The 20,763-nt window shown below is 43.4% G+C and overlaps 1 protein-coding gene across 1 annotated transcript; it reads right to left on the reverse strand.

Moving 5' to 3' along the window:
- Positions 1-11,262: 11,262 nt before the first annotated feature.
- Positions 11,263-17,016, reverse strand: ip6k2b (inositol hexakisphosphate kinase 2b). Its single transcript, XM_050037603.1, has 5 exons — positions 16,414-17,016; positions 13,713-13,944; positions 13,432-13,601; positions 13,110-13,285; positions 11,263-13,018 (listed from the first exon to the last, which is right to left on the reverse strand). Exons 1-5 carry the CDS (start codon positions 16,625-16,627, stop codon positions 12,395-12,397), a joined length of 1,416 nt encoding a protein of 471 aa, XP_049893560.1. The 5' UTR covers positions 16,628-17,016; the 3' UTR covers positions 11,263-12,394.
- Positions 17,017-20,763: the final 3,747 nt, after the last annotated feature.

Raw genomic sequence — 20,763 nt, forward strand, 5'->3', positions numbered from 1 at the left:
GCTAGTGTGAGGTGTCAGCATCTCACACATCACTCGTTTTCTCCTGAGCACGTCTCACAGCCTCTCTGTGTTTGTATTGACTGAATTAAAGGCTATTTACCGCATCTAACTGGGTATTTAACTACCGATGAGAACACACAGACAGGTGGCAAATTAAAGGCGAAAACCTGAATGGTTTAGTGGAGAAACATAACAAAGGCAGACGCTTCCATGCACGTGTGCTGCATGATGCTCAAGACTGCAGGAGTGAAAGCTCTAAATGACCTGGTAATGCGGTTAATTATTGGGGAAGAGATGGGACGATGCTTCAGTTTCAAAGACTGAGGTGGCATCCGGTTTAGATCTGTAGGAACGTGACTCACAGGATGTAGACTGTGCATTTTAGCCTGCAATTGTGCTTTTTTCAGACAGAATTCTCAAGTCCCAGGAAAGTGGCAGTACCCCAAGAAGACAGAAGACGGCAGAAGACGGCACCCCAAGAAGACTGTTTCCTCATCCTGTCAGGAACAATAGACAGTCTTCTACAGATTTGCAGTCAAGGTTTGCAGGATGATATCTCCAGTCTCATAGGGCTGCCGTGACTGCCCTTCACTGTCAGGCCCATTTGTGCTGGTAACACATGCACTGGAACCTGAACATGTGGAGGAACGTTATGTTCAGCGAGTAATCCAGATTGTGCCTACAGCAGTTGGATCATATGGTCAAAGTGTGTGTGCAGAGAGCGCTTTGCTGATTGCTGTACCGATAAGAATAACATCTTTTGGTGGAGGCAGTGTGATGGTGTGGGGTGGCATCTCCCTCACTGGAAAAACGAGGCTTGTCATCATTGGAGGCAATCTCAATGCAGAGAGATATCGAGATGAAATTCTGCAACCAGTGGCAATCCCATATCTCCACAGTCTGGGACCGAACTCTATCCTCCAAGATGACAACGCTCGCCCCCACAGAGCGGGGTTTATCAGAGACTACCTCCAGAATTTGGTAGTGGAGAGGATGGAATGGCCTGCCAGCAGTCCTGACCTCAACCCCTTTGAACACTTGTGGGATCAGCTTGGGCGTGCCGTGACAGAGTGACCAACACAACCACGTTGGCTGACTTGCGACAAATGCTGGTTGAAGAATGTGATGCCATCCCACTGCAGTGTGTGATCAGGCTGAAATCTCCATGGATAAAAAAAATCACCTTAGAGAAAGTAATAATTGGCATTGTTTACATTGCGAGGTGTCCTGTCAGCAGTTATACAAAAATGATTTTTGGGCTGAAGGGGACTTTTTTGTTTCAATGCTGCAAGTGACCACCGGGAAAAATTGGAAGCAAGGCTGAGCAGCATTTCTGGGGTCACGGCCTGACTGCTTGGCACCAACAGTGAGGGGACTCTGTTGGACATTTCCCTGGCATGACTGGGGTCCACCTGTTACTCACCATCCCATCCATCTGTATAAATATGTGAAATAGACTATGTGGGCGCAGCTCAACAGACAAGAGACGCTTGTCTCCTGCTGCTCTCGTAAGTAATATAAAAAAACTTTGAGAGCAGCTGTTGGTGGCCTGACACACCCCCTGATGGCAGCTGGTGAGAAATGAAGCAAAACAGTCTGTGACACCACCGAGGAGTTTTATAATCTCAGCTCTCATTTGGTCCTGTCCAAAAGACAACAGTACAGTGTACAGAGATCAGTCTCTGTTTATGTATTCTGTGTATGTAACCTTAACATTCAGACTCATATCTATCTATCTATCTATCTATCTATCTATCTATCTATCTATCTATCTATCTTGTGATAAGAGTCTACATCATGGCTGTGCCATGGGGGATGAGATAATGCAACTGGCCTGATATAAAAATGGGTCAGCAGCTGAAAGTACAGAGCACAGTATGTTCAACTTTATAGCATCATAAATTCTCCCTCTGATCGTCTGTCTTTTATTCCTCACGGTGGCCACAAGTTGTTATCTAAACGTCCTGTTGAGCAGAGTTCAAGGAGAGTTGCATAATAGGCTGTGACACATGTAGTCATGCTGGCCTTGCTGCATACATATACATTCATGCACACATTATGTTTTCCAGTTATGTATTTAAAGTAAACAGTGACTCGTTTGGCATCACGTTTCATGTAAATTATCTTGAAAATTTCCCATTAAAAGTTGTACTTTGAATCGCAGCGGGTGAGTCAGTTTGTCCCTTGAATACATTTCCTGGACAATCTAAAACCACCGGAAGGATCGGCTTTACATGAGTTTGTTGTTATAACTTTTTTAGCCAGCTATGAGCAAAAACTTTGCCAGGTATCTAGCTACTTCGTATGACCTCTGTACTGCTCCTTATAGGTACATGGTTGTTGGGGGCTCAACTGCTTTTGATCTGAGGTGTTGATCAAGTTAAATCTTCCAAACAAAGTTTCTCCATACTTATCAGTGGTAGTGCACTGTGTTTATGCATTTTGCACCATTTTTCATTAATGATTTTAATATTTATCCCTGATTCCCAAAATTATTTTATGGGCAATTTGTGCCTTTATTGATAGGACAGCCACAATAGACAGTCGAGGTGAGGAAAGTGAGGAGGATGACTGCAGCAAAGGACCACAGGTTGGAGTCAAACCCTTGCTGCTGCAGAGGACTCATGGGGTGGACACTATACCAGGTGAGCTAGAGGTCATCTCTCCCATTGTTTTTTATGTGCAGTGTCAATTCTTTTGTGAGTCTTATGACTAGGGGTGCATCATCAAGAAAGGCAAACCAGCTAAATGTTCTGGGCTCCCCAAAAACGTTTGTAAAAAGAGGACCACAGTGGCTGCTCATATTGGTACATTTTGCACTGATAATTAATAACGCCCTGAAACCTCCCATAAAGGCACTATACGTGCACTGCTGCTGCCTCATAAACACTAAGTGGGGCCCTGTCTAGCTTCCACGTGACAGCTGGATACCATTAGTTAGGACAACACATTCTGACTCTGACCTCGTCACATATCACAGCTTGGTCATTGGCTTTGCATGTCTATAGTACATATGACGTGCAAGGTTGTAGACGTGCAAGGTCTGTTGTTGACATCCTGGGACATCGTGTCAACTTCAGCCTGTTACGTGCATTATGTCGCTTCAAAATACTCGTCAGTATTCACAGGAAATGTACAGTTTGCAAACAGTCTCTTTTAAAATAAACATACTACGTCAGTACAACACTGCGAAGTGATGTTTTTTCCCTTCAACGACAAATGCATGTGGTTATATTTAGCCAACACTTGCATGTCGTTAGGTTTAGAAAAAAATACCAGAGTTTGACTTGACATTCCTACAGGAAGCAAACACCAGCCTCCCGGGTGAAAGTTGGTGATTGTTGGATTATCTGGCCCTGTCTCCCCTCTACGCTGTCGGGCACTGTAACACAATGACGTTGCCCTGCTGCATACGCTGATGTGAAAGGACAGCTTTTTTTGTCTGACGCAGAAGTCACTGTCTCAGCATCGGTATTGAGCCACTTCGGAGTGAGACAGGTTGGTTAGGACAGTCAGCTGACTACCTACTGTAACTATCACGCATATGCTAGGTGAAACCGTCAGGGAGGTCCTCTTCAAGGAGGTCTCAGTCCGGTTGTTTTGGTGCACATTTGAGTGTGATTGCTGTCTTCACACCTGCCCAAATGAACTGCACTTAGGGGGCAAACGAACTTGAGTTCGATTCAACCGAACCAAACAGGGCAGGTGTGAAAGCACCCTTCGATCACCGCTGCTTATGTCCATGACTGAATCATTATGTCTGTGTAATAGCTGGGTATTTTGGGATACATTGTACATTGCTATGACACTGTTTTGTTTGTTTGTTTGTATTAATTATGTCTAAACTTATTGACAGATACATAGGCTACAAATTTTGTATATTACATAGCTGTAAGTATTTCCTGTAGTATGCTGCCCACTGAACACCTTTTTTCAAGCCCCTGGAAGGTTTTTCTCCTTGACATACATTTGCAAATTATGTATTGTCTTTTGTATGTATGTATCTTAAAAAAAACATAAATAAAAAAACAAAGTTCTGCTTTCCCCTAAGGCTTTGTCAAAGGTTGAGATGACACAATGTCTGCCCTGGTGGTTTCCATCCACAATATTTGAATATGTTATTCATATTTATATTGGGATCAGTCATCAGCAGAAATCTTGGTTTTCCAATCCATATTTCACCCTCAGCTCTTGATGCTCATACATTTTCAAACGTTGAGTTCATAGAGCAGTGATAACTGTGTCTTTGTCATTGCTCCTGTACAGGTTATTTTAAGCTCACACACACTTCTCTGTTGTTGCTGCAGGGAGAGTGAGAGTGCATGTTCCTAGTCAAAATTGTGTTCTTTTTCACATCCTGTTTCGCTGGTTGGTTCCACAGAGAGGTTGCTTCTCTGTTGCAGCATGGGATCACGTCTGCAACAGAACGCCTTTTAAAGCCACCAGGCCGAGAAGCTCAGGTTGGCAGAATGACAACCAGATAAGGAATTCCATAAAATTTTATCTGTGACGAATGTTGTACTGTGTGCTCAGGCTGATATGTTTCACTGCGGGCCACACACACATACACACAAACAGCTGCGTGAGTGCCTCCATGTTGCATTTGTGCGTTATTATGGAGTAGGATTTTAATCGTGCCAGCTCTTACATCATAACTCACACTTACCCGTGTGCTATTGGGGTCAATCAGGCTTTAAGTTCTTTTAGCACATTGCAAAACCACTGCTTTGATCCAATAACATCCAGTTTGATCACACTCCCTGTAAAGCTGCGAGTGCTGACTGATGTTTTCTCGCGAGGTTGTGAAATCAAGCAAGCATCCTGATTCTGTGAAAACAAAAGGATTTTCATTTTACTCTTTTACAGCATGACAGTAGCTTATGTAAATGTAGCTCCATGCCAGGTGTCATTTACTCAGGTTGTGTTGATAATTTTTTGAATGAACAATGAGGCGAAGCTACCCCTGCATTTTGTGGTGCAGAAATGCTAAAAATACCAATGCTGTTGCCATGGTAATGTATCACTGTCAGTTTAGTCACCAAGGCAACTGTCTGTGTCCCACACCAGCACACCCACATACATACAACACAGACACAACACAGACAAACCAGCTCGCTCATCCAAAAAAGAAGAACAACACACAGGGGACAGACTGCTGTTTCCTGTCCTTAATCAAATATAATTTTCAGCTTCATCATTAAAACCATGTAAACAAGCACAAGTCTCTGCCATACAGCAGAAAAACATATTCAGCTAAATCTGTTTTGATGAAAGCAGCAGATGAGCAGGGGAAGGTTCGGTTATTTTTAGATCTGAAAAGAGGAAATGATAATCCCTCTCATCTCGTGCTTCGTGTTATCATCTCTCCAAAACTACTCGTCTCGCCCCTCGCTTTCCTTTGATGATGTCCACTGCACCAAACCCCTAAACATCCTGGACAGGCTGACACTTAAGAGACAGAGTGACATGAAGCTGCACACATATCAAAAAACAGGAACCTCTGCAACTGGATTTTATAACGCTTAATCCTTTTAGAGCTCAAAACCCAGATATGATCCATTTATTTCTGTGTTTCATAATGCATTTTTTGTTTAGTTATTTTTTGGAGGGATAAATGCATGAATAATATTGTCAGTGGATACTTCACACAAAGCATGTGTATGTGGGTCATCTGGAGGCTCTGATTCAGTCTGTTCCGGCTAAGTGAACTGTGGATGCGATGATGATGATGGTGTGTGGTTGTGGCAGAGGAGAATTGCGTGATGCTGCTGAGGCCCTGCAGCTTGTTTACTGGGCACTGTCAGACCAGTGTGTCCTGGTTGCTAACGTGGACAAATAATTCTCAAAGCACATGCATAAACATAAACTGTATATCTACCTACTCCACCCATTTTACATGTCATGCAATTGTCCAGGGTTAAAGCACGTGTCTGCCACTGTATCCACAACATCACCTAGCCTTTAGAAATCTAATGTCACCAGTGGCCCCACCCTTCATGTAAAGCAGATGTATCTAGTTGCTAAAAGGTTGTGCAGCATTCTGTTCATACTTTCCACGCAGCTGGTGTTTTCTTACCCTCATCAGCTCAGGGTGTTTTCCAGTGGTGGAAATCCGATTAGGCTAAGTCCTTTTCACTATGAGTTCAGGGTGCACACAGGACGTTAAACAAATGGTCGTCTAAGGTTGCTGCTTTGGAGCTGTTGGTGCATGTGGCCGCTTGCTAACACTTTGTAATGCTTCCTGCTCCATCGGAAGTTTTTCATGTTTGAAGTGTATAAGCTGTGGTGCGGATCAGTCACCGATGTCTCGGCTGACTGGAAACCAGGCCAAAAACCTCAACTAAACTGCTTAATAATGTACTCTGTGGCAACAATGACGCAAGCAACGTGAGGATTGCAATCTTTGTTTTTATGCTGTCTCAAGCATACTTGTGCAAACAAGGGAGAAATCCTGAATGTGGAAAGCTTGTTCCCTCAGCAGAGACTTCCAGTAGATGGATTTTGGCTAAATTATGTAAATTACACAGAGAAGACGCGAACAGCAGCAGGCCCTGATCAGGGGTGGGGCAAGAGGTTGTAAACAGTAGGGGCTAAACCCAAACCTAGGGGCGTCCTGGAGCATGCTCCCATGGAGAGATTTACAGAGGCTATATGCACTATTTATCAAGCCATTTCAGATAATCGAAAGCTTTCAAAACTTAACATCATTTGGGAAAAACATGATAGGAAAAAAAATCATCCTATAGAAACTCCATCCTATTTTGTTTTTAGCTAATTACACTCCAACAATTTCATCATCCTGAAACCATAACACAACACATGTGGAGGATGACTAATTTTCACTCCCGCTATTTTTTAGTTATATAACATAGGTAGGGTAGGAATTTGGTGTGAACAGGATTACTAATCTTGAAAGCTGTTTTTGTTACTCTGTGCTGGAGCTCACAGAATGTTTAACTGACAAAATCTGCTACATTCGAATCCATGCTATGATAAATCAAGGATTCCTTCTTGCAATGTTGAGCAAATGTGGTCTGCAATACCCTGAACTGAATATTTCAGTCAGTTGTTGCCTATGTCTCGCCCCAAATGTTTTTAGAAACATATTTTAGTGTACTGTTTAGCTGTAAAATCAGAAAGTTTGTGACCTCCCCACCATGTAAGATACAGTTAAATGGGAGTACAAAGCACCGCCCACCAGTCGGACCAACGTTCTCATTTTACAGCTAAACAGTGCACTAAAATATGTTTCTGAAAACATCTGAGGCAGTGCAGTAACATAATCTTGATTCATATTTGATCAGTGCTGCCTAGTTTGACAGTTTGACTGAAGTTCACGGAATGACTGACATGACTGACAGCTGCATCAGAGACTTCTCGGCTCTGATTGGTTGTTGCCAACCGCGCCACGGTCTGATTCCAGAAAATGCCATGAGAGGCAGGAGGAAGTAGAGGAAAGATGTGATATTTTCCCAGACTATTTCTCTCATGCATTTCTTTTAGAATATAGTCACAGTTTCTGCAAATCTGACACAAAGTTATTTTCATAAAACGTACCAACTGTATCTCAAACAGATGATATGTAATGATTAAGATTCGACAGAAGGACTTAAGTACTTAAACCATAGGGAGATTTTGCAGTCAAGGGAAGTCCAGCCTGGGCAGTGGCATGATAAACCTCCCATGGAGTCCACACACTGGGGGTGGTGGTGGTGGAGGCTGATGACTCTGCTGAGGCTGATGAAACTGATGAGTCTGCTAAGTGGTGATGCGGGGTGGAGGGTGTGCACAACTGCAGCATAAATGTACTGTGGGCAGACACAAAATCGCACTTAAAAAGACAGCAGCTGATGATAGGCTAACAAAGAAGGTGTGTCCCCGTGCTATTGGTTTAATGTGATCAGATGTTTAAACAGCTCATGTTTCAATAAATAGTCCCAGACAATGACAGCAGGAATTTATTAGTGTACATGCCTGTGAGGAGTGAATGGCAGATGGTGTGAAAAATACAAGTAATTATAGGCCTAAGCATGCAAAATTCTTCCTGACAGAACTTTCACTCGAGCTTCTTTGGGCCAACAGAAGAACATTTACTCAATTATAATAGATTTCTTTGGGGAATAGCGTAGTATGATGAAATAACATGGGCAAATATTATTATCTGAATGACACAAAGTTGAAGGTATTTTAAAAATCTTAAATATTTGGGCCTTTTGAGAAAACATTCGGGGCTGGGGCTCCGGAAACCAACCAACCATTGTAACTCCTCACAACATAGAAACTCACATGTCATGTTACAGCTCACATGTGATGTTACAGCTAATGATCCTTCATACTAACATCATCTCGCAACCAGATGGTCTTTTTAGGTTGCATGAGAAATATCAACCACAGCTGTGACAAATGCCACTGACACATGACTTATGATCACGTCCATCAACCTCAGACAACATCATCACATCGTGTCTCTCAGCCAAGCGCTCGCCAAGCCCACAGAGTGGTTTTGTCTGTCTCTTCATTTTGGTGCTTGAGCTATCAGCAACTAATCTGCTTTACATCTCACTGCAGAGAGGAACACATTTTCTGATCTAATCTGACCTCCAACCTGATGAAAAGATTTCTGCACACTTCTTCTTTTCAGTTTTAGTTTTCAGTATTCATTGTTTCACTTCATTCTGAGCTTTCAGTCTACCAGACCTTCATCACAGCATATATGAATCAAAATGGACAGGCAGGTAAAACACTATCAATTCATGTATGCTCTGACGAAGGTCTGATACATCGAAAGCTCATATTAACTCATAATTGCACTGATCTAAGTGTGTGGAAATCTGCTCTATCAGTTTGGACTCATTAATATTATCAGCACCTTTGCCAGGATTAGAGCAGGTGGATCTTATCTGATCTGAAAGTGAGCACACCAACCTTTTTCCTCTACGCTGTGTGTATACTGAGCTTTCCTCTGCCAGGTGAGGCATTACAATAGACTGATGTTAAGATGATTAGCGGGGATCTGAACATGAACTGTTCTACTTAAGTTTAATACAGCTTAATCTCAAACAGCAGTAAACTTGGTCATTAATCAGATGAATCCATAACTGTTCCCATTTGACTGAATTAAATGAGTTTGGTAGATATAATCAATGTCTCCATACACATTGTTTAATATGCAAACTGAGCACTAGAACATGTTGCACCTTCAAAGATATGTTAATATTGTAAGCACTGAAAACTTTGAAACAAACCTTTTTTCTTAAGATTGAACGAAGGACCCCTAATAAATGACATATTTTATTGATAGTTCATATGATATTAAATGCATAACAATAACAGTACAAGATAATTAACCCAAACAGTGGACACAATTGCAGGAGGTTTGTGTAAAGGCCCTGACACACCAAGCCGACGGACGGCCATCGGTCAAAGTTAGGCCATTGCAGCCCTCGTCGGTGCAGTGTGTCCCACACCCTCATCGGCCCTGGTCACCTTATTCTCTGCCAATTCAGCAAGTTGAATCAGTGTCGGTGGAGCAGGTCGGCCAATGAAATCACTCTGATTGGCAGTTCAGCTCATCCATCTATCCATTTTCGTAGCCACTTATCCTCTTGAGGGTCGCAGGGGGGCTGGAGCCTTTCCCAGCTGACATTGGGCGAGAGGCAGGGTACACCCTGGACAGGTCACCAGACAAAAGACAACCATTCACACTCACATTCACACCTACAGACAATTTAGTGTCATCAATCAACCTGCATGTCTTTGGACTGTGGGAGGAAGCCGGAGTACCCGGAGCTGACCACACTGACAAGGGTAGAAACTCCGCACAGAAGGGCTCCCTCCTGGGATTGAACCAGGAACCCTCTTGCTGTGAGGCGACAGTGCTAGCCACCACATCACCGTGCTGCCCCAGTTCAGCTCAGCGCAGGAGAAAAGAGACGGAATTGAGAAATGTAAACAAAGAGCTAAAGTCAAGAGAGTGAGACCAAAACAGACTTGTTACATAAGAAAAGATTGTTTTTCTTTAACCATTGAGCTCTTCAGCAGGAGCCTTTCCTGTTTTTTTGTGGTTCACTGGCGCATGGTAAATGTGCTTTGTTCTTTAAACAGTGGGCTGTGTTGTTAATGTGCTAATGTGCTAAGTGCTCAAAAGGCCTTTCTGGTTTCCTTTTTTTTATGACTGGTATTGGGGGGTATGTCCTCTTACGTAAACGCAGAACACACATGCCTGTTGACTGTCGGTTTGGTGTGCTCATGCGCAACCTTTTGGCCAAGACAAGGTGACGTGAGGCAACGCGGCAGGGGGCTCTCATGGCTGCTCGTTGGTTTGGTGTGACTGGACCTTTAAACGAGTGATTTGGATTCATTTTAAGCAGATTATTTTCAGTGCATATGGCATCAGGGATGAGTTCTCCTCTCATGTTTAGTAAGTTTTGATACAATGCTCTGTATTGTGTATTTTTTTTACACATTTATTAGGCCTCTTTTTTGAGAAATTCTGCATTTTCCTCTTTTGTTACAAGGGCATACTTTTCAGTTATCAGTATTTTTATTGTTTTCTTTTGACCAGAAAAAAACATCAAACCGGATATATCATATGGCTATATAAAAACTTTAAATTAGGATAAAAGGACCTCACTATACTAAAAAAATAAAAATAAATGAATGAAATGATCATTGGCAGACATGTAAATAACTGTCATGTGACACAATTCTAAATGATCTGTAAGGATTTGGGCCAAAGTGTGTACTTTTCTAATGCAGTATGAGGCTGCTCAGCGGACAGTGAAGGCTCTGTGAACATAGCTTGCGTTCAGCTCACCATACCCTTAACCTTAGATTTTTTTACTTTGTATTTTTAAGAATAATCCAAACTTAGTTTTCTCTACAGAAATGAATGAAATGCTGAGATATGGGCCCACTGTATCTTTTTTAATGTTCTCTTAGAAGGCCTTGCAACCCCCTGTGAAGCTTTGGCGACCCATAGTGGAGGTGAGGACCCCCAGGTTGGGACCCACTGGTGTAAGAGATGTATCAATATGGTAAAGTGAAGGATGACAAGATCGTGGTAAAATTCAACATAATGGATGACTCATATTTTCCACAGCACTGCATCCTTTTGTTACAGCACTCTTCCAGCTGTATTTACAGATGTGGTGTTAGCTTCCTGCTCACTTTTCATTTCCCCACGTCACTACTTCCTGTCAAGTGAATGCAAATTATACACAAACACTACACAGTGTAAATGAACACAATATAGACAGCAACTTTTACCACAAATGAATGCCTTTATTTTTCAAGACACTGTTAACACACAGGTTTACAAGAGACGCATCAGCTCTTGCCATAATAAAATAAATCAAAGTCGGTATCAGAACAGACAGAGTGGTAATATGGAATGTAGCTGTTTCCATTTTTTTTTTTTTAGTTTTTAAACAATCCTTTCAAATAAATAGTCTCTATATAGTCTTTGTAGCTAGTGTTTTTTAATCAATATATTCTCTTTGTTTAGTCAAAGTTTCAGGAATGAAGAGGAGAAAAATCAGACGAAAACAAAGACAGTGACGAAACAAGGATATTACCCTTTTCAAAAAAAGTCTTTTGTTTATAGGCAAAAAAGTACAGGGGTGAGCAACTGTTGAAAAAAGGCAGATCCCTTCTTCTAGACCTAAATAATCTTGTTCTTCCACCAAAACGTGTAAATCCAAGTGCCCGGTGGACACACAAACCATGTTTGTTGAGAGGGTCTTAAAGGACACCAATATAAACACAAAATGTCCTTCTCAGAAGCTTATGTTGTCGATTGCTACAAGGCCGCTGACCCCGCCAGCCAAGGTCAGCTTGTACAGTCAACGTCCCCACTAATAATGTGCTGTGCTGTTGGGGAGTCCGAACTTCATCAAAAAAAACGACAAAAAGAACAAAAACTTATGTCATATCACAGGTAAAGCACCACATCAGGCTCCTAAAACTACGCTTCAGTTAACTCTGCCTCGCTCTTTCTCTCTCAGAGAGAACTTAATAAAGAAACTCGTCTGTACCAGAGGAGGAGAGGGGGGAGGGAGGGTCCTATGATGCTACAGGAGTCCCTGTGTTTGTTGAGAGACCTCCGTCTCGTACAACATTTCTCCTACCGTGTATAACAAAGAAAAGGAGCAGTCCCAGAAAAAGAAAAGTGCAAGTAAGGGCACAGGCAGCCCTGTCCTCTGGCAGGTGGGGGAGAGTGTAGGAACGACCACACGGACTCCCCTGACCCCGAGGTGTCTGAGGTTCCCTCCAAGCAGAGGAAGGTCAGACCCCCACGTAGGCATAAGGGCGATGCACCTTGGAGTAGCAGGGTTTCAGCTCAGCGAGCTCTTCCCATGCTTGAAATTTAGACCATGTTGGCTCCAGTCCAGCCTCAGTCAGTACTGTGATCCTCCAGCTGGGAGATGATGGTGATCAGGTTCTGGAGGCCGAAAATGAACCCACTGTCCTGGCCTTCGTGCACCACACTGTCCTCTCCATAGTGCCGACAGGTGGTGTGAGCAAAGTCAATCATGCGCACGTCCACCGCTGGGCTGCTGGCCTCTCCTGTGCTGTGGGAGGAGCGACTGCTGCCACTATTGCTGCTCCCTCCGGCCACGCTAGCACTGCTGCCTGCTGAGGAGGAACGAGGGAAACCAAAGGCCCCTTCCTCTTCCTCCTCCTCGTCTTCCTCCTCCTCCTCCTCCTCTTCTTCATCAGATGGCTCATCCTCATCACCTTCTTCCCCACCACGGTGTCTGGGTCTAGTGGGAGTCCTGGGAGGGTCTCCATCGTAGATGATGAGCAGGGAGCTGGAGTAGAAGCGGTAGGACTCGCAGGCCTCCAGGGCAGCTTGCATTTCACGGAGTCTGCGCAGCACTGGGGACAGCAGCTCTCGCCGTAGGCGGTGCCCATCATGGAAGAACTGGTAGAGAGCCTCCTTGAAGCCTGCAAGGGTGAGCTTACGGCCGTGGTATTTATTCATGAACATCAGCTGGCCTGAGTCTGACTGGTACACCTGCAGGTCAAACAGAAACACAATCAGTACAGCTTCACGTGCAACCAATACAAACAGATCTTCAATATTAAGTGATGCATCTCTACCTTACCTGCATGCCACAAAGACGCACTCCAATAGAGGCGGATGTGCTCTGTTGACACTTGCGAATCTGATTGGCTTTCTTCTCCTCTGATGCATCGTCCCCATGTTGGCGAGTTCCCATCTTCAAGTCTAAGACACATGGTACTGTGTAGCGCCACGTCAGATTCTCCAACAGAATAAATTCTGTGAATGTGGGTCAAGGATCGTACAACAAAAGATCTATAGACGAACACAGAATATACACGCTTATATTAACATCTAAGACCCATCTGTCTACTTCACTGCAGACTGAGACACCCAGTAGCAGCTGCTCGCTCATGAAAGGATACTGTATTGGTTACGGTGCTTTGCATTCTCCTTCATCCTCTGTAAGTGCTGCTGGTGACATTTGAGACTCCAGGGGTTGTGTTTGATCTGTGGCACCACGTTGCCTTTTTCCAGGCTGAAGTAGAGAACCTCTGCCTGCTGCTGCTGCTGCTGCATCTCATCACGATTGTAACTGCAAAGGAGACAACACCAAAAAACAAGTCAGCTTTGGTGTTACAGAACGTATTCATGAAGTGCCTTGTCGTTTATAAAAGCCATTACAGTGCTGCGGTGAGATCCTCACCTTATGATCTTGTCTTCTTTACGGCTGTGTCGAGCTCTGTCTTTGCTGTAGTTGTCGTTCTCCAGAAGCAAAGAGGACTGCTTCTTGTTGCTCCACTTTAGCATCTTGCTCTTGGGCTCGCAGTCTGCCGAGGGATCTTTGTTTTCCAGGTCGCCTGATTCGCTGTGGAGGGGGTAGGCGATGAGGCACAGGTTCCCTTCCTCATCCTCTTCGAAACTGACCGACACTACACCTGAGAGGGCGAGAAGGAGCACAAGGGAGCGGTTATCAGAACTGCACTCTAAAATCAATACCACTATGCTAATCATTTATACTAATGGGTGTCTTATTAGTTACACAGAACATGCCTTACCAAATATTCTTTTTATTCACATTTAAAAACACACCACAGAGTTGGACACATACATACATACATACTGCACATATATTCAGACAAACATGTTATATGGCAGTTGCAAACAGATGGAAGTGGAAAGCAGGACATTAACAAAAGCATTTTATATGAAGAGCAACATGTCAGAACACAAACCATGTAATGTGACTCATTACTCAGGAAACGAGAGTCAAAATACCACACAAGGCCGAAATGTGTCAAACTCAACGTGACGTTTATTAAGCATCTGCTTCACATGAATCACACACATTAACTCATAATACAGCGTTTCAGGCAATCTGCAGTGACATGAGAAAATGAAGTGCAATTCCACATACAAAACAGACAATTCAATAAGCAACAGACAGAGATAGCGTAACCACATTACAGATAATCAGGACGACAACATAATTCAGTGAGTCTCTTCACAGTTCATGAGGCCTTAAATAGAACAAGAACATTTGTGTTTTTGCATTTTGTTTAGAGGTGAGTATCACAGTCTTACAACACTCAAGAACAAACGAGAGAAGGAAGGACTCACAAAATGTATCTAGACACAGTTTATTGATCAAAGATACAGTGTACCTTAAAGCCAATGCTAATCTATAACATGATCCACAAACAAACACACACCAATAGACCCCCTGCCTCTGGTAAAAGTCCCTATAAGGGCATGTCTATAAACCCTCTGTGTGTGTGTAGTGGGGGAGGTGTCGCACTGAGAATAAACATCACAGCTGCAGCGGTTGATAGTGATAAACCACAGACAGGAAGGACGTATGTGGCTGATCAAGAGAAAGAAAGTGGCCGCATCCGAATTGATACAGGACACACGTTGCATCCATCAACACTGGTAGACACATTACAAAACAGCCACTGAATAACAGGAAATAAACTGCAATCTACTCTGAGAACAACCTCACCAAACAGAGCCAGGGTTTAAAAAATGCAGTGTGGTGTGTTTGCATGTTAGCCGGTGAGTCTTAGGACCCAGCATCCATGTTTCTTCCGCAGCCCGAGGCCTGGCTGATGTCATGCGCACTGACATCACCACCCTGCAGGAGGAGGCCCGGCCTCTTCAGTCTGTCCTCAGGACTGTGCCATCCACTCACAGCTGCAATGTCATCACACCACCTTAGTGAGTGTGGGAAATTATGAGTCACTCCGACTTGATCCATAAGAAGTGCTCATAGATTACTGAGACAGGTGCATCAATTGATTTTATAGCCCAGTAGTAAAAGAAATACCATGATATAGCAGAAGGGCTGACAGATTTGCAGATCATTATCAATGACGATTAATTTATTAGGGTTCAAGAGTTCTGGTTGTCCAGTCAGAGTCTCATGTCTATATCCTGGAATTAAAATCCTCTACACAGCCTTTATTTTTTACAGTACATGTAGTACATTCTGATCACAGGCCTCTGAAATGTGTCCCTGAAACCATTAGATAATGATAAATGTCTTCAGGCTAAGAGATGCAAAGTATAAGGCTTCAAAAGAGCCCAGAAGTCCTCTATCACCCACTGCCCAAATCCCCACACCTCTTCCTGGGTCTTATAATAATCTCAATCCGCATTACTGAGGAGTCAGGTACTGGTGTGCGTCCTACCTCCGTCATATCGCCGCCATTAAGACGTCTGTACCAGCATGTACTAGGTGTCATTGTCTGTGGTGAAACCGTGGACCTGGGTGCAACCACAGGAACATTATATTCTGATTCCGTGTGTGTAGGTGAAAATGTGTGTTAGTGTCCGTGTCTCTGTGACGGATTTGAAACCAGATCTGGAAATCTCTTCAAGTGACTGGTGAATTACTCCACGATGATCTGTCCCATTTATTTTTGATCCACGTGAAACCGTATCTGATCTTGAAACCCAAGCCTGCATGAAAGCCAGGCTCGAGCTTTCAGAAGACCTCTGGCTACACGTCCTAGTCTGGCCCTCGGCCTGGATGCTACTTGAAACCTCCACCTCGCATCCAGAGCCAGAGGACTGGCTGCCAATTGCTCCAGCATGAGACTGTACACAAGTCACATTACAGTATGTGTCCACTGAAAACAGGAAAATATAAATATAGAAATGCATGTTGCAGTGTGCTGTTGTGTACGCCATGTTCTTTAAGCTCTGGCAGCAATCCATTGCAATCACACAAAATGACATCCACATGATCCGCACACATGCATTTTGTGCAGCAAAGCGTGGATAACATTTCGCACACACTGTTAGCACTCACATAAGGACAATTAAGAGATGAAGTTTGGTACCAATGATGACGTTACATCAGAGGTAGCTTGACACTTCCTGCAGATGTGGGATGGGGGACTTACCTTTATACTGAGGGGTGAACTTCCTCATCTCTGTGGGGAGGCTCTTGTAGAACTGGTGCTCCCGGGGGATGAGGGGCTTGCATATTGTTTGCTCCCCAAATCGCAGCACACAAGAGTGGCCCCCCACCTGGTGCACGAATGGCTCAAGCATCACCCCTTTTCCGGGATAAGGAGTCCCGTCCGCCTGCATGAGGGCTTCCAGAGCGGGACTCATCCTCACTCCGCATCGGACAACAGAGCTGGGGGGACCCACGTCGCTCGGGAGGCAATCGGCTCGGCCGCTCGTTTGGCTCCCTATCCTCGAGCTCTTTTCTCTTGGCTCGCGCGGGGGCGCTACTGGTCGCCTGCTCGAGCACAGCAGTGAAAAACAAAGGGCTGACCAGGAAGGACACAGGCGGCGACAAAATCCCTTATTCCCCCTTCGTTTCCCTCACGAAGGACAAATAATAAAACTCCACGTTTGGGCTGGATAGTCTCCGTGTTTGTTCGTGTACTAAAACGCTACTCATGTAGCTGTAAAAGCTGCTTAAAAACGTTTTCAAGGCGACGTACGTTTCCGTAGTACTCGTCGTGTGGCTGTTACCGAAACTGACGGCAGGGCTGAGCCTCCAGCCTGAAAAACAGCACAAGCAGCCTGTAAGCCCCGCCCCTCCTCTCAGCCAGCCAATCACAGAGCCGCTGCTGTCGCTGGGAGGAGACAAGGCACCTAGGAGAGGATCAAGCAGATCGAGCAAACAAAGAGGAAGGGGAGAAAACAGGGGGGAGGGGAGAACAGGAAAAATACTAGACACAAAAACAAAACACTGAGGACATTTTTTCTATGTACTTGCGTGTTCCGTCGTTCTTGTTAAAAAGAGCGAGGCTGCAGGTTGCATTTTAAGTTTCATCTAATTCTTGCAATATCCGTGGCCGTGGAGGCAAGCTGCAGCTGGGTGTCCAAAATGGCAAGGAGGAAATGGAAACTGCACACATGCCATTTATTTGTCATTACAATTTAAACTCAAATTATCATGTCTCTGCAATAAGGAAGGCAAAACTGAAATGTGTGTTCCGGTGGCATGAGTACTTGTAGCGTGTGTCAAATATTGTCAATTTAAACATGTGATTTTACACAAAGATATGTTATAAATAATTATTTTGTACAATTAAGACATGCCCGAGAGAACTTATTACAAGATAAACAGTTTTTCACACCAGTGGCACAAAAAGCAAGGAACTAACTTGGAGACTGCTGCCACGGTCACATCATATGGGACGGGAGGATTCCCGTGTTTACAACTTGGAAGCGTGCATGTCCTCAGAGCACTGGGTGGAGCTGGTTCATGCGAGGGTCGAAACCAAAACAGCTCCATCCATTACATTTAATTGCTTAGTTATGTTGAACAATGGAATCTGGTCTGGCCTTAGTATTAAGGTGATCACTCTTTACAAGACACCTGTTATCGCAGCAATAAGCAACAAATGTTAAGACCCATAAATGGGCTGCATTAAAAACACAAAGGGCTTTTAACAGATCTGGGGAAAACAGCATTTTCTTAATATGCACCTTGGACATGAAACAAACTTCAAAAAGATCTAAAATTAGGCCACTTTATTTGAATAGTTGTTGTTTTACTGTGGATTTTTTCTTGTATTAAATGTTGTATTTGTTGCATTTTAACGTGTTCTGATTGGCTGCTACCTTGGCCAGGTCTGTAAAAGAGACTTTCAATCTTGATGGGACTTCTGGTTAAATAAAGGTTAAATAAAAAATAGTCCAGTTGGAATAACACATCCATGAGTTTGAAGCATTCATTGATGGATGCTCTCCCAAAGAACTTCTGGGTACCCAGGTGTCACCGGACATCAGTATGAGGTCAGAGATGTTGGACTCTTCGGAGTTGGACAGACTTAAAATTTTGGTTGGAATAAATATCTAGTTGACGATTATGTCTAATGTTAGAATAACACGTTTCATGGATGTTAACATGATGACATTTCGCAAATGTTGGGTTGTTCTCCATACCTTACAATTAAAGGCTCTCTAAGTCTTCCTAAACTTGAAAAGTTTTTGTCACATACAGCAAACATCTCCTCACGATCTGCTAGCTACATGTCCTCTGAATATGCTGTGAAAAAGTCCGGTCTCTGTAGGCAGCCCAGGCTCCGCAAATGGCAACAAAAACATTGTGGTCCAGGCTGCACCAACCAGCCAGCACGAGACCAGCGAAAGCAAGCACACATGAACGCGGTGCCCATGTCTCACAGTCTTGCGCAAGCGTGCACACGTGAACCTCGGTGCCCAGAGAGGCAGTTAGAGCTACAGTCTACAATGAAGCTAAAAGGCGAGCTAGCTCCGTTGTGTTTGATAACATTGTTGAATGTAAACAGAAGTGAAGTGTTTTTGTTGCCATTTGCGGAGCCTGGGCTGCCTACAGAGACCGGACTTTTTCACAGCATATTCAGAGGACATGTAGCTAGCGGATCGTGAGGAAATGTTTGCTGTATGTGACAAAAACTTTTCAAGCTTAGGAAGACTTAGAGAGCCTTTAAATGTCTTTATTCTACATCATGTTCAGGCCACTCTCTTCCCCCCAACCCAGTGTCCAGTAGTCGACAATGACAGACATATCAGTTTTTTACCTGTTTAAACTGTGCCAGGAATGACACATATGATGTTTGTCAATTAAAAGATCATCTTCATCATTTCGCAAGTCAAGAAAGTCGCAGTTTGTTGTAGACTTTTCACAGTACCATTTAATTTTGTGTGAAACCACTCAGTAAATTACATCGCTCATCTCACACAATAAATGCCACCAACACCAACTACTAGCTAGCCGTTAGCTATGTCATAGCGATCTTAGCTATGTCTCACACACAAATGAAACGTTATCTTACCTGATGTGTTTAATCCAGCTACGCCTGGTCAAAGAATGAGCAAGACCTGTCACTTGTGTGAGTATGAAACATAAAGGATAAAGGCATTGTAACTTTAGCGAAAAAGAACATTATGATGTCACATATGCGCCTTGTTGAGTCATTCTTATTACGTATTTTCATTGTTGTCATACTTCAGCAGTTTTACAACACATTGCGACTTTCTTGACTTGCAAAATTATCTTTTAAATTAACAAACATCAAATGTGTAATATGGCACAATTCAAACGGGATCAAAAGAATTAGTTGTCTCTTGCCATTAACTACTTTTGTGACACAATGTCCCATGGTGGTCCAACAGAAGGGGAGGGACTTTGCCTCTATACATCTGAGATGACATAAGAAACATGAAAAAATCTTTTCTATTTCATAATACAAAACGTAACTGCCCTTGTTTACTGTTTGAGGTGTCCTGACATTTCTTTAACAATGGTCGACTGTGTGGCCCGCTGGCTATTTCTGTGTTGCAGTACTGCAGCTGGCCTCTTGTAACAACTGTCTGCAGGGCTGACTCATCTAGCTCTCTGTACACTCATGGTCTGAGGGCTTTTCTGATGCCAAGAGACTGCACGAGAGTTTATTCTGCTATAAAGCAGAATAAACTCTCGTGTTCTCCCCTCACAACTGCAGTAGATTGAAAATTAACAGGAGATAGGTGTCACCAGATAGCAGGCACAAGTCTACACATTATATTATATTCTACAGGAGTATATACTTACCTGTATTTGACCAAAACACATCAGTCTCAAAAAGTGAGAAGACAGCATTTTTCTGGACATGATGTTATTATGATGTGGACCTGAACAGGATCAAATTCATTGATGAGAATACTGCTTTTACCCACTTTAACACATTATATTTAAGTGCGCCACAGTAAACACAAACAAAGCAGAGCACTGTTTAAACAACCGTCCTATCTTAGCAGTGCATCGTCTATATATCAGAGAACAACATCCTTTTGTATTATAACATACATCCCAGTTGTAGAATTCTAAGCTGCTGCCATAAAAAGACCCCTCATGGCAATATTTGTGGGCATCTCATATTTAAGTCTCTTTAAAGGCAAAACATTGCAAGACACTACAAGATAACATACAAGCTACTGCAATACTGGATTTCTTCAGTGGTATAAAGCCTTTAACCTTGTTTGTATTATTATTTTTTGCAGTATGATAGAATATCAGGAGAAAAACGTCCTTGGGTGGAGGTTGTGAGTAGCATGGGTGAACCCTGTGTAACAACAGCAACACAAGGCGGGAGCGGAGTGGGATCAGACGCCTGGTGTTCGTGCTGTCTGAATACAAGTTGTGACAGGGCACATTACCTCAAGGTCCATGTTCCCCCCTCGTGAGCTAGCACCGAAAATAGAATCTAATTCTGTAGCACAGTTATTTTTAGTTTGATTGTATGACCCCAAATAACATAGATTGCATC

This window comes from Epinephelus moara, chromosome 24, assembly GCF_006386435.1.
Source record: "Epinephelus moara isolate mb chromosome 24, YSFRI_EMoa_1.0, whole genome shotgun sequence".
NCBI classification, from domain to species: domain Eukaryota; kingdom Metazoa; phylum Chordata; class Actinopteri; order Perciformes; family Serranidae; genus Epinephelus; species Epinephelus moara.